Source organism: Mugil cephalus, chromosome 4 (genome assembly GCF_022458985.1).
Source record: "Mugil cephalus isolate CIBA_MC_2020 chromosome 4, CIBA_Mcephalus_1.1, whole genome shotgun sequence".
NCBI classification, from domain to species: Eukaryota; Metazoa; Chordata; class Actinopteri; order Mugiliformes; family Mugilidae; genus Mugil; species Mugil cephalus.
In genome coordinates, this window is record NC_061773.1 from 25562538 (window position 1) to 25577686 (window position 15149).

A 15149-nucleotide genomic window follows, 5' to 3' on the forward strand; every position below is an offset into this window, starting at 1 on the left:
TTATCAACAATTATTTTTCTGACACATTTAGTGTCACAAATGTTTTATTGAAATGACAAATCAAGGCTGCACGGATGTCATCTAGTTGTGTAACAGCACTACAAAGTTCAGTCAAACATAGGTGTGTGAAAATAGTACTATATTTGGATTCTATTTGCAGATCAGTGAAGACAAGCATCTGTCTAAAAGTGCATATCGCACAACTGAAATGGCCACATACACAGAGAGAAGCTCACTGAATCATTTGAAATTTCACAAGTATTATCTGTGTACTCAATACCTGGAATACATACAAGCATAGAAACAATTAAATACAACAGGATATATTCAGCGGCCATTGCTGCACAGAAAAACAAAACAAAAAACAAAATCTCCAGTAGAAATTTAGCAAGACCAACTCAAGGCTTATCAAGGTTTAAAGGCACAAATCTACATGAAATAAACACGTAAAACATTCATTCAGACTGTGCAATATGTGATTTGATATACATTTACACTCAGCTATATAGGTAATTATTGCCATAATACAATCATTTGCCATCTAACATTTAAGTGACAACAGTTAATACAGTGGTTTTACAGCATTCCCACTGTGAATGGATGTTGTTTCCACAGAGATAAGCTGGGTGCTGTTGATAACGAGGCCAGTGAAAATCTGATGCACAAATACTGACCACAGTGAACAAACATGAAGACCAAAGTGCCAAAAAGTTAGTTTTTTTTTTTCTTATTTCACAACAGATTTTTTTTTTCCAGTTTTCTGTTTCTACATATTATATTTGTGCCTGAATCCTGAGCGTGAAATAATATTTTGAGCACAAAAAATGACACCTGGATGACACATCGTTTATACACAGCGTGTAACCTGTTCTGGACTCCGTACATGGATTTACTTCCACCCAGAAAATGTCTACTTAGGCCGAAGTCCCACCCACTAACATGGAGGGGGTGGAGCTTATGACCTATACTGCAGCCTCCGGACACCAGGGGGAGCTCTACTGGCTTTGGCTGCACTTCTGAGGAGCAGTGCATAGTCTGTGGCCTTAACCAGATCAACAATCAGAGTTTTTAAATTAACTATGCTCTTTGTGTGAGTTTGAGTTGAAGAAGAAATGCATGTTGGAACTGGTTTTTACTCATGAGTCGCTATCACTGAAGATGTGTAACAGAATCTCAAACCTGAGGGAACATCACACACTGCTGCGGACGTCAAAGATGGCAACTAGTTTTCCATTTTTAGCCACTTTGACAGGACTGTGACCAGCTTTTAAACATAAAAACATATCTCAAGTGGGAAGTTGTTTTGTTTTGGAGGTTCCTGATAAATAATAACAATTCACTGCCTGTTAGCTCCTCTCTGGTCTACACCAGTTCATTCATTTTGTTCATTTTCTGTAGCCACTTGTCTTCTGAAGCGCTAACACAGAGAGACAAACAACTATTCACACATACACCTACGGCAATTTTTGATCCACCAGTGAGAAAATCTCTAGTTCCCATCCACTAACACGGAGGAGGTGGAGCTTATGTGACCGGTACTGCAGCCTCCAGACACCAGGGGGAGCTCTACTTGCTTTGGCTTCACTTTAGAGGAGCAGTGCACAGTCTACGGCCTAAACCAGATCCACAATCAGAGTTGATCTGGTAAATGCTCCACTTTATGTTGTATGTCTAGTTACCATTCACCATGACTTTGCAGCTGCCTTGTTGTTACGCAGTTCTAAAGATGCTCTCTTTGGCTCAGGATAAAGGCACAAATAAAAATCCACGTACACGTACCTCCTCTGCTCTTTTATGCTCATCTTCATTTTTATCTCTAACAAGCTTTTGCTGTGCGTGTCAGCCACTTGCATACAGGAAACGTCTCACTGAGCGCGTGCAGGATCACATACTACATATCTGTATCCGTGTCAGACTCCAGTCCCAGCAGAACTGAACATCCGAACCAGTTGGAAGCTCAAGGCCAAAAAGCCGGTCCCCAGCAGGTCACCCAGAGCTGTGAGGTAGGGGATGGAGAAGTTGTCTGGATCCAGGCCCCTTCGCCACAGCCAGCGCACCAACAGGCTGGCCGCATAGAGCAATATCACCACCTGGATAGTGAGTAGGACACATTTTAAATAAGAGTATCCCAGCCTATAAGAAAACTACAAAAACCTTTTATCTGGTAGTGGTCTGACCTGTAGCAGAGCTGCAGTCAGGTAGCAGATGATGAAGGTGGGCGTCATGGCGACGTGGCCTCCCTGCAGGAGATGAATGGTGTACAGGAAGAGGAGGTGACCAGGCACCACCAGAGTGACCAGTACTCTGGCTGATTTGGAGTTGACATCTGGATAAAAACAGAATAAACGAGGCCACAGTCACTGTTTAGAAGTAAAAGTATGTTATTTCTGCCATCCGCTATATTCAATTATATGCTGATTGATTACATTCTTGTGATGCAAAGCCATTTTTTTTTTTTTTTTTAAATCCTCCATTTCAAAGAAGATAAAAGGGCGGCAGTCACTCGGGTAATGACAGGGTCGGTAGTTCAATCCCTGCTCCTCGTGACCACGTTCCACTCGGGCAAGACTTTGAAACCCAAGTTAATGCTGTTGACAGATGAGAACCCTGCAACACTGTGGGTGAATGTGGGTTTCATTTTATTAAACCATAAAAAGAGATATAGACTATAAAAATATTTCGACTACCTATTCACTACAAACTCTACACCTTGAAGCACTGCGTTGACCAGGTGTACATGTATTTGCAGAATTTTCAACTGGAACGCCTCCAGAAGTTGTATTTTCTACTCAGAAAGTCGTAGAATCCACACTACGCACAAGTTGAGTCACCAAGATGGCCGCCCTGTGTGTAAACAGTAATTAGAAGCTCCTGTCATACTCTGTTTATTAACCTCTGAGGTAAATGGGATGTGACAGTAATGGCTACAGACCTGTTGCCCTGACCTCTGTGGTAATGAAGTCATCTGAGCACCGTGTCCTGTCCTGTCCTGTCCTGTCCTGTCCTGTCCTGTCCTGTCCTACCTAAAGACCATGAGCAAACCCTTCCTGGACTCCTACAGTTCACCTCCAGAGCCAACAGGTCTGTAGACGATGCAATGAACCTGGTTCTTCAGTTCATCTTCCAGCACCTGGACTTTGCAGGACTTTACAACAAGACCGTGTTTGCGGACGTCAGCTCAGCCTTCAACATCCCGACCTTACTGCAGCTGAGCGTGTCTGACTCCATCTCCAACTCATCCATGGGTGGATCGCAGACTTTCTGTCGGACAGGAAAAAACTCACATCTGTCTCATGATCCATCAGAACCGGTTTCTTTTCTCCTCTACTGTTCTATGTTCACACCAACAGCCTCCAGTCACCGGTCTGTCAAGCTCCTGAAGTTTGTTGACGACACCATCCTTAATAGATTAAACGAGGCCGGCTACAGGTGGGAGATTGATTGTCTCAGAGTGGAGATGGTTGTAGGTTTAAGGAGGAACGTTGACTCCCTTCCCCTTCCTGGGAACCATCATCACCCAGGACCTCAAATAGGAGCTGAACATCAGCTCTCAGATAAAAAATGTCGACAAAGTTCAACCTGAGAGAGACGATAATGGTGCACTTCTACACCTCCATCATCGAGTCCATCCTCACCTCCTCCATCATCATCTGGTAACATTGGCTGAAAATCTGCCTTCTCTTCAGGACCTTTCTGTTCAATATTCAATATAAGTTTATCTGTCCTGAAGGCAACTCAGTTTTACAGCAATAAGCAGCAAACATTCAACAATAATCAACGCTAACACTGTCAGAGTTAACGCACAGGTGTCCTCCTGTATCAATAATGGACAAAATGAACCCCTCTCACCCTGAGCACAAACGTTTTGAGCGACTCAAATCCAAAACCAACACCTCACACCACAACAGCAACTGAACTTGTCTCACAGACTTTTTAAGACTAATGTGCTACTATAACGCACAATGCACAATATGCACAGTGCAGCACACATTATATATATACACATTGCATGTACATGGCAGCGTAAAATAATTTTAACGTGGATGTATCATCTCATCAATCTGCATGTGAATCTCTCTAGTTTCTAAAATCTGGGGCTTCTGGAAATAAATCAATAAATAAAACAATAAATCACTGGGAACAAAAACAAAGGAGTTTCAGTTCAGTATAAACCAGCTCGTTCACCTTTTAAATGACAATGTATTTGTTTCTGTATCTAACCTAAAGAGCAGAAGGTAGCACAGGGTCCGTGACAGTTTGCACTCATTTCAAATGGAAGAGCCCCGGGGACGCTCCAGTAGTGCAGGTAAGTGGACATCCTGCTGGCCTGGATGGCCACAAGGTTCCCACCAACACCTGTGTGGACATGAAAAAGGAGCAAGTTTGTCTTAGGATTCAGTTCCATAATTCCATAATTCAGCGGTTGTTTTTATTACCCTGGCTTTTCTCTGAAAGTCTGAGAGGCTATTTCACGGTTGTGCCATATTCCTCGTGCGACTGCTCAGCTCCCGGTTCATTGGGACCCGCACAGAAAACCTCCCAGCTTCCAGAGCTTCGAAGCCAATGCATAATTTGAACAAAACAGGAGGAGTGTTTCTGGTCAACGAGGCAGGAGAGCGGAGCGCTGAATTGGAATGCAAATGCACTTCCTGTACTGGGATGGCAATACACGGAGGACTCTTTGGTAGCAGCGAGGCTGGCAGAGACGCTGCGGAAACGGGAGCCAGTGAACGCATAGTTGGCATTCTGATCAGGCTTGCGGTCTATGTAAAGACTATTGTTATTCCGCTCTACTTAGTATGCCGCTTTGTGGTAAGTCAGTGAAGACCGGGCCCTCTGCTCCTCTTTGAGGTTCCTCTGACGGGGAGGAGACCCCCTCAACCCTCAGGAGTCTTTTAATGGCTTACGATTGATTAATGGGTCACATTTGAAGCTCTTTAAAGTCCAGCTCAGGCTTTAGCACAACTTCACTGTCCGGGGTGTGGAAACAGCAGGACTTATAAATAATGGGATTAGCTGTCAGGCTCCTGCATGCTCCAACAATTTCCACATGACATCAGTTGGCATGAGGCTTTTTTTTTAAATTTATTTTTTTTTATTGATAGCAATTAGGTTAATTATGAAGATTAAAAGTCATTCTTCAAAGATTAGTACTGTTGAAACACAATAACCCCAAATCCCTGCTCTGCTTGCTGCCTCAAGAAAACATGCCAGTGTTAATATTTTAGATCTTAGAGCGCGCGGGAGAAATGTTATTAAATTGTCTGAGCACATTCAAAGAGGTGCTGCAATATCCACAGTCATTTTTTTTATTTCAGGCAAAAGTAATTAAAGTCATCTCCCGGGGATTATAAAGTGAATTATTGGAACATGTCACATCAGAAAACATCTACGAGCCGCAGCTTCTCTCTGTGCTGCAAACTGCTGCGCTCTGAGCGGATTTTATATTAAATACAGTAACACATGTACAGGCTCGCAGAATAGAAATAAAGATCGATTTCGTATAAATTCACGCTCTTCTCAGGATGACTTCAGTCGAGTGTCACTATCAAACTGTGCTTTGTTCAGTACTTAATGATGAAGTGTTGTCTGCGTGGGCTTTTTACACAATTAGACTAAATTAAAGAACGAAATTTGTCTCAAATCTTCCATTCATAAGGAAAATGTTTACAAGCAGTAGTTTCTGGCTATGTGGGTATGATGTAAGTTTAATAGTATAGAACTGAAGAATGAATAAAAAAAAAACATTCCTGATTTCTTTTTTTATCCAACACTGGCATTTTGATTGGTATAAACTCTAATTAAATGTACAAATCATAAAAAAAAATTGTAATAAATATGGTACACTGAATACACATAAGAGCGTAAATATTTAATATTCAGTAAGTCTGTAAAAAATCATTTTAGCACATTATAAATCATCCATTATCAAAACAAATGCCCTTTTTTTGCTTAGAGTCTCTGATGTTCTACTCACCGTTGATGACTGGCGTGAACATGGCCATACCTTCAAAGTCTGGATTGCTCAGACTTTTATCCAGAATCAGGCCACCAATACTGGGACAAAGACAAATATATAAAGATAGTATACGTCTGAGTCTGAGTGATACCTGCATAGAAACTCCTAAACTAGACGCCGTATTTAACTGTGATGAAATGTAAGGGGACAGTAACCGGTCACAGCTTCTCTCACCTGCTGATGGACATGGCCAGAATGACCGGCTGCCAGCCGGACTTCAGGACCTCTCTGATTGACGGGGAATGACTGGTAATTATGAACCACGCTGGGACGAGGAGGAGCAGGAAGAAGACACACACCAGAGAAGGCAGGTACCACATGTCTGCAGAGAAACGCAGGAAATAATGAAGCATAAAGGATTTACCAAATGTGCACAACAGACCAAAAGTTTGGAGGCAACATCAGATTTGTCCATAATAGATCATAGTTTCATTGGTATAACTTTACAACAAATTAAACCTGATTATTATATAAAGAGTAACTTATCAGAAGACATTAGTACGATAGTAAATATCAGGTATTTGAGTTTTTCTTTCTTCATAGTAACCTCCTCTGGGAGTTTATATCTAAACTCTCAAAAGCCAGAGAGTTAAAGTGAATAATGCAAACTCTGATTTGTTTTTTTTACTTTTGCACTGAAGTTGTGACTCTTGCAAATCTTCTCGACACTAAAACTTCTTCTTTTCCTTTGCTGACATTTATTCAGCAACATTAATGTTCACCTGAAGGTAAACTGAGGAAAAATCAAAGTCTGATCATTTAGTAAATACATCCCAAAACACACAGAACCAACGCTGGGTTTTAAGAAAGTTAGTGTGAACATTGTGCTTCCAAAACTTTGGCCTGTACATTGTGTATGTTCTTTTGGATTCACAACCTGAAAATCATCCGACATTTACTGCTGCTGGTCTGTGGCTTTTTAAACGTATTAAAGGTGAAGTTTACTGCCCTCTTCTGTCTGAAATACACCATGCACACAGTTTGAATTAGATGAATTATCTGGATCTGGTTTCATTTTTATCCATTTCTTGTTTTACTTTGCAGTGTGTTCTGTTGTGTTGCTGCTCTGAGATGCTCTGATGTTTCCGCCTTAATGTGTTTCACCTGCGTCTTGTTCCCCAGTGGATTTGAACCCTGTCTCATTCCCTTTTGTTACTTAGTGTCTAAGCTCCTATGTATGATCTGTTCTGCTATTTGGTTTTTTTGACATTTGGATTTTGTTTGCTGAAATTGTCTCCTTTTTTTTCTTGTTTCTTGCTTCTTTTGTATCAACGAATCTGATCTGAACTGATCTAGTGTCTTTATGTCTTTACATGAACACAGTGCTTTTCTGATGTGTGACCTCTGACCTCTGTAAGAGAAGAAGAGGGTGCTGACCCCGGCGAGCAGAGACAGAGTGATGAGGTCTCCGAGGCTGGCGGCGATGGGCGTGGCCACGTTATCCGGGTTGATGCCCACCTTCCTGGAGCCGATGATCACGGCCACCATGACCAGACCTGAGAAAAAAAACACACGAAGAAGACATGAAGGCCCGATGAACTCCCTCCGCCGCCCTCTGTGTGTTATTCCGTTTCATCGCTCTGTTCCTGCCTTTATCTGACCTAGAGACAGAGCGGCGATGAAAGCCGTGGTGACGCTGCTCGCACACAAGACGCCAGCCTGGGTAACATCCACCCTCCCTCTGGTCAGACCGCCCAGACCCACGGCTGCGAGCGCTGCCAGAAATCCCACAACTGTGGCTTGAACCTGTGGGTGAAGGACAAAGTTTTATGTATTTATCCGCAGCACAGTGAATAAAAGACAAGACAGTACTTCAGATCACATGAGCATATGTGCACAGCCACAAATACACACATATGAATGAAAATAACCACTCAAAAAAAACATTAATTAAATTATAAAGCACTGTGTAATAAACAAAGAACAACCCCCACCCCCTCAACTCATCGTGACCAACACACACGTTACTGGTTATTAATGATTATGATTATTTATATTTATTTAATATAAAAGGTGGAAAAATAACAGGCGCACATTCAGTTGGATAGTTCATCTAAATTAGTGACATAGCAGATAAATGGTTTCCATTTGTGAAAAAAATTGAACTGTACATCCTTTCAATGTGTATTAATTTAAAAAAAAAAGTTTTAAAAAAATCAACAACATGTCTTTGAGCCTGGAGTAAAAAAGTAGCATTGATTTAAAGCTAAAACCATTTGAAATCTATCTTCAGATCAAAGGGGAAGATTTAATTTCAAAATTCAGAGTGTGAGTACTGCTTAATTATGGAATCGGTTATTATTTTCTTTAGCTAATTATTAATTATTTATATATTATTTATATATAAAAAGTATATGTGTGTATGTAAGTATACTTTTACGTTTGAATATGTATATATGCAGATATATGCATGTGTATATATAAACAGGAAGGAGTGATGCAAATGGAACAGGGAGAGAAACAACTATGTATTAATAGTTATTAGTTATAATTATAGTTAGTTAGTTATTATTAATAAAAAAATTATGGAGAAGAGACAGAAGTAAATAAGTTGTAGTTCTTCCCACCTCGTTTTAGAAACAAACTGTAACTGAAACTATTGCTATTTTATTTTTAAGATTGTATCGACTGTCCATCATTTACATTTATTTGCTCATATAAACACAAATCATTTGCATGTTTGAAAGAAATCACTACATCAAATCAATTAATCAAAATGTGTTTTGTGAAATAAGAATAAAAAGTAAACTGCAAACAAGTGTGCCAAGCGCCAACTCAGAATAGACAAGTGAATAAATGAAACATCTTTAGTTCATTAGTCCCATTAATGGACCTTTATTACATGATGAGGAGTGGAAAGTATTAAAAAGTGAATACGGAGATAGATGATTCCTCTTTGACTTGTGACTGACAGACACTTTAGATTTGAAACGTTAAAGGACACTGATGAAAGGTTTTATTGGATTTTAATATGTGTTCAGTGTGTTTATTGGCCAGAGGAGCTTCTTCTTGAATTAATCTGAACTGTCCTGACGCCAGCGGAGACAGATCCGAGTGACAGAGAGCGTTGGCACAGTCTCACCTGAACGAGAGCCAGGTTACAGAACACCATCCTCCACTGCTGCTGGGCCTCGTCCATCTGCCCTGTGTTGGCCTGCGGACTCACTTGGTGTCAGTATAGAAACCTCATCTCCATTATTTAATTTTCAATTCCAATTTATTCATACAGAGTCAGTAACAATATGAACTGTCTCAAGAGTCCTGGCAGAAACCGTCCTGAATCCTCCAGGGTAAATACTAAGTAAACAACTTCCTTTTGACAGGAAGAAATATTTGAAACATACATGACTAAAGTCTACATGTAGAAACGAAGGGACATTATATAATTGTGGGACTTTTTGAGTTTAACATGGTTGACAGGTATCACGGTTGATCACATCTTGGCTGTTTTCATGGCCACATATACAGTCACTTGCCACTTTATTAGGTACACCTGCTCTATTGCTCTATTGTTAACACAAAAAACTAATCAGCCTTTAGTCATGTTGAAGTGGTCTTGCTGAAGTTCAAACTGAGCATCAGAATGAGGAAGAAAAGGGATTTAAGTGACTTTGAATGTGGTGTGGTTGTTGGTCTGAGTGTTTCAGAATCTGCTGATCTACTGGGATCTTCACGCACAACCATCTCTAGGGTTTATAGACAATGGTCCCAAAAAGAGAAAATATCCAGAGAGCAGCAGTTGTGTGAACGAAAACCCCTTGTTAATGTGAGAGGTCAGAGGAGAATGGGCAGACTGGTTGGAGATGATAGAAAGACAACAGTAACTCAAATAACCACTGGTTACAACCAAGGAATGAAGAATACCATCTCTGAATGCACAACACCTCCAACCTTGAAGAAGATGGGCTACAGCAGCAGAAGACCACACCGGGGGCCACTCCTGTCAGCTAAGAACAGGAAACTGAGACTACAGTTCACACAGACTCACCAACACTGGACAATAGAAGACTGGAAAAACGTTGTCTGGTCTGACGAGTGTCGATTTCAGCTGCAACATTCGGATGGCAGGGTCAGAATTTGGTATAAACAACGTGAAAGCATGGATCCATCCTGCTTGTAAAACAGTTCAGGCTGGTGGTGGTGGTATAATGGTGTGGGGGATATTTCTTTGGCACACTTTGGGCCCCTTAGTACAAACTGAGCATGGTTTAAATGCCACAGCCTACCTGAGTATTGTTGCTGACCATGTCCATCCCTTTATGACCACAGTGGACCATCTTCTGACGGCTACTTCCAGCAGGATAATGCACCATGGCACAAAGCTCATATAATCTCAAAATGGTTTCTGGAACATGACAATGAGTTCACTGTACTCCAATGGCCTCCACAGTCACCAGATCTCAATCCAATAGATAGAGCACCTTTGGGATGAGGTGAGAGACTGGCATCATAGATGTGCAGCCAACAAATCTGCAGCAACTGTTTGATGCTATCCTGTCAATATGGACTAAAATCTTTGAGGAATGTTTCCAACACCTTGTTGAAAGTATGAAGCGAAGAATTAAGGCAGTCCTGAAGGCAAAAGGGGGTCCAACCATTTACTAGCAAGGTGTACCTAATAAAGTGGCCAGTGAGTGTACAATCACCAGATGGCATTTTTATGGAAAGTTTCTTCTAAATATTATATGTACAACTGAGTAAATCATGTCATGTGTTTGTACTGGGTAACTTAGCAGAAAGTGATTCCTCAGACACAGATACAATTTGTTATTTTCCGTATAAAATTTGATATATTGCCAAAAAAGAAACATCCGTCATGATTATCTCAACATAACAAAAAGAACACAATCAAAACTAAATTCTGAATGAGCTCATTTTCTTATTGTTTAGTTAATTAGAAGGTGGTTGTTATTAAATCCAGATGGTTATTTAGTGACATTTTAGTTATATCTAGTCATTTTTCATTAATAAGTGATTGTTTTCATAATAAATAATAATGGATTTTGTAAAGACTGGATCACTCAATTATATATTGACCCCTAAGTGTGATGCAAGTTGACACCATAATGAAATCTCTGCCTTAGTAAAGCTCAGTTTAACTCGTAAATGCTAAAGGTTCAGTACTTGCAGTATGTTTGGAAGACGTTATTATGGAAGCCACTAACTTAGAAATACTACTACAACACTACAACAGCTAGTGCTTGTTGTCCCAAAGTACAGTACAGTGTGTATTTGGCATTTCCAGTCTACAGTCTACTGTAAGTGTCTGTAAGTGTCTGAGCGTATTTCCACTCACTGCTGTTGACAGTCTTGATGCCAGCGTCATCTCCAGATTCCCCTTCAGCCCCACCAGGGCCGGTACCAAGATAAACACCTCAGAGATCTCTTTGAACACCTCCCAGTGCTGAAAAACAAAACGCCCACTGTTCATGAGAAGCATCGCAAAGCCGATGGCTTTATTTAGCCCTGTCCTGGAATCTAGTTGTAGTACATTAATTTATTCATTAATTTTGTGTAACTGCTTAACCCAGAACCTTCTTTCTGTGAGGTATCAATCCTAATATATATACAGTGACATCACTGCCATCGGGGGCCACGCCCCCTGAGTGGCAAAAACATAGTGCAATGTAGCAGTAAATACAGGAAGACCTGGAAAAATGTGGATTATCAGATCAAATTAAAGACAATTGGACTTAATAATGATCTATATGAACTATATTGAATTTGGAAAAGCTGATTAGCCTAAGTTTAGGGTAGTTTAAGTTAGTTTTAGTTCATCTCAGATATGATAAATGTAGCTAAATAAAAGATGCTAACGCTAAGAGCTTTACTGAGAAGTAACGTTAGCCATACAATGTACAATACAATTTTGCTGTAACTACAGCAAAACAACAACATCACAACACAAACTTATCTGTCAGCCCTCCAGAGTGTAACTTAAGAAGTAACTTAAGGTTTGACTTCATCAAAAAATACAGCATAAATTAATATTACCTGATTAATATTAGCTGACACTAAATGTGAACCACAACACCAGGTTTCTGTGCCTGGATTCCAGCTGCTTCTTTTAATGCAGTGATACATTTACTTCTCTTTTCTTAAAAAAATATCTCCGACTACTTTTCAAATCTGTTGGTTCAGTCAATTGCACAGCAGCTCTTCACCCTTTTTTAAATTAATTTTACAGTTTAGACAATATTAAAGCCTGTGATTCAAACTAATGCTGCTAATGCTCAACTGCTCAACTTGTTTCCACTCAGTGGCCGTAACCACGGAGACGTCCACTTGCTGTGACATCACGTGTATACCCTCTACACCAGCGTGCCACCCCTCATTGGGGATGCATTGTCCATATTTATGTACAGTCTATGCTTTTTTAAAATTGCTTTATTTTTTATTTCCTTTCTTATGTTATTTATTTACTGTAAGCACAGATTACATCACGTCCACCTTTACTACTGATCATAAAAAGTTAAAACATGACTAAGCATCACTTATGTATATAAATCCTTATACTATCTATAGGACTTAAATGACAAAAGACAGACTAATACTATCAGAAAGTATTACTTTCCGTACTTGCACAATATCCATGACTATCCCAGCTGCCACCATGCCCAGGCCAGACACCAGGTAAGGCAGCGCGACCTGGGCCGCGATCGTCCACGAGTTTTCGGGCAGGAAGCCATGGGCCGAGCGGGTCAGTTTGCACGTGAAGCCCCGGAGCTTCTTGCCCTGAAAACGGAGCTCCAGAGCCAGATGGGTCACCACCATGATGGCTGATCCCAGCTAACCCATCCCCGCCCGGACAGCCTCGGCGTGAGGGCTCGGTGATGAGGAGGAACAGCTCTTCTGACGCACAAAGTCAGCTGTGAAGCTCAATCACTTCGGATGGTTTGAGAAGTTTGTAAAGATCTGCGGTAATAAAAATAAAATCCTCTTTCTACAAGCTTTGTGTTTATGATGAACTTCACCTTCAAGTAGTTTAGAAAAAAAAAAAATCCTACAAAGAAGGATTCAATAAGCTGCTGCCCTTCACAGATCACTCCAGGACTCGAAGGGCAGGAACACAAAGTGTTTTTTGAAAATGGAGAACGAAGCAGAGGAATGGAACCTTTCGTCCACAACACACTCGACAACAGGTCTGTGAGGTCTCTTCTGACACCCGCTACTGACAGACCCTCACACACATGTAGTCACTGCAGCCACACACACACTCACACACACACATCACACACACTCACTCCTCATGCCTCACTCTTCAGCAGACGGGCAGCGGAGGCAGAACGCTGGAAGCCTTGTCTCTCGCGGGGCCTGAAGAAGGTCCAGGTCCTGTGGGACAAGGACATCCAGAAGGCCAGCAGCTTCTTCTCGGCCCTCCCGTGCTGCCACTCTTTCTCCTCCTTCTCCATCCATAGCTCCTCGTCTTTCTCCTCACTGTCGTCCTGATGCCCCGTGTGAGTCTGGAGACCCTTCCTCATTTTCGGTCACGGGTGTCAAGGGTTCGCCGATGGACGGTCTCAAGGCTTGGACAATGTCGTGGTGGTCCCACCGAGGGCTTCTCTCAGGTTCCAGACGGACGGATGAGTCGAGGCGGCGCTCTGTAGATGAGGACGGGCCAAGACGAGCAGCATTCGTGTGTGTGTGTGTGTGTGTGTGTGTGAAAGGAGATGACGTGGGATGTGTCTGTGTATCAGGAGTCTTCTCTCTTCAGCCGTCCTCTTCCTCCTGGTTTCTTTTCAGATCAGGTTAGAGGATACTGCAGCTGCGCTCCCCCCCCACTCATAGAAAGCTCCTCCTCCCCTGCTCCACGATGTCCTCACTTTTGAGTGGGTGACGCAGCCGGAGCAGCAGCAGGTGCTGTACCTGTCTCCAACACGTGCTGCTGCTGCTGCTGCTGCTGCTGCCTGGAAAGGACACAGCTCTACCTCCTTGATTACAAGAAATACTCCCACTAACGTGTTCATTCGAGTCGCTCATCATCTCTCTGGCCTCATTTCCACACAACAAAACATTTAGTGTGTCGTGATACAGAGGTAATAAATCAAAATGTTCCACATACAACTGATCTGAAACATAGAAGTGAACTCAGCTCTGAGATTTGTCACTCTAGTTGCGTCTCTTTACTCATTTGCTCACATGGCACTTTAAAAAATATATATATTATAATAATAATTGTTGGGAATATATCCTGACACACAGAGAGACCACAACCTCCACGCAGACACACACACACACAATGACAGTGACTCAGCTGAAAAGTGTCCTTGAGGCATTGGCTCGGAGTCCGAGCTCCACTCTGCAGCTCCCCCTTCTGACTGCTGCCTGCAATCTGAACTGATGAAGCAGCAACGAGCTACGATCAGCTGGTGGGTCAGTACCCGGACGTATGTGCTAATGTGGGTGAACAAATCAAATTGCTCAGCCTGGAACAGAGAGGAGTTGGCTTTCATCCCTCAGCCCTCAGACCCTTTTATTACTTTCCAAATGGCCTATTTCCAAATACAGAGACAACTAATCTGCAGCTTCTGTCAACAGATCTCAGGGTCAGTGATGATTCACTGCAGCTCTGCCTCTCTAAGGAAGCAGTTAATTAGATATTTTAAAGGAGTCGCCCTGTGAGCACATATCTGCCTCAGTCAGACAAAATGAAGCTCCAAGTGCTCCGACGATAAATCACTTACAGCAGATGAGAGATTAAGTAGAGGCCCCCTACCTCCTATATGTGTTCTGTATTAAACTCAGCCTAGTGCTATTTATGAATATGCATCATCATTTTGCATTCAGTATTAACCTGTTCAACTACACAGGTTTTATTTCAAACATTTGTGGTGATCATAAACATAGCAGCGATTTCGCCTGGAGACACATGTGAAACCTTAACTACCTTTACTAAAATATGTTGGATTCATATGTATTTATGTGTATTTAAAGAAATGTATGTAAATATATATATGAAAAATGTCTAATCAACCAAAAACTATGGCCAGTTGTTGTGGAACCTGTCATGGTTTATGTCTGTCTTTTATTTTGTGACCATGTTTTGGAGTTTCCTGTTTTATTTTGTCAACTTTCTGGATTTCCTGTCTCACCTGTCTCCCTGTGTTTGTCATGTCTGTCTGTGTCATGT

At 41.5% G+C, this 15149-nt stretch overlaps 1 protein-coding gene across 2 annotated transcripts; it reads right to left on the reverse strand.

The window, feature by feature from the left end:
- Positions 1-124: 124 nt before the first annotated feature.
- LOC125007089 (solute carrier family 41 member 3-like) lies at positions 125-13771 on the reverse strand. 2 transcript variants are annotated; one of them, XM_047583666.1, is made up of 10 exons: positions 12599-13766; positions 11316-11423; positions 9102-9173; positions 7621-7765; positions 7369-7515; positions 6194-6341; positions 5978-6057; positions 4222-4356; positions 2178-2326; positions 125-2090 (listed from the first exon to the last, which is right to left on the reverse strand). In XM_047583666.1, exons 1-10 carry the CDS (start codon positions 12791-12793, stop codon positions 1911-1913), a joined length of 1359 nt encoding a protein of 452 aa, XP_047439622.1. In that variant the 5' UTR covers positions 12794-13766; the 3' UTR covers positions 125-1910. The 2 variants fall into 2 exon arrangements, with proteins under 2 accessions (XP_047439622.1, XP_047439623.1); XM_047583667.1 differs by lacking the exon at positions 9102-9173 and having other exon boundaries at positions 12599-13771.
- Positions 13772-15149: the final 1378 nt, after the last annotated feature.

Coding starts and splice junctions, on each gene's coding strand:
- LOC125007089 (XM_047583666.1), bottom strand. CDS start 12,793: ATGGTGGTGACCCATCTGGCTCTGGAGCTCCGTTTTCAGGGCAAGAAG. Junction 6,058..6,193: donor CTGGCCATGTCCATCAGCAG/GTGAGAGAAGCT, acceptor TCTTTGTCCCAG/TATTGGTGGCCTGATTCTGG. Junction 4,357..5,977: donor GTTCACGCCAGTCATCAACG/GTGAGTAGAACA, acceptor ATGTCCACACAG/GTGTTGGTGGGAACCTTGTG.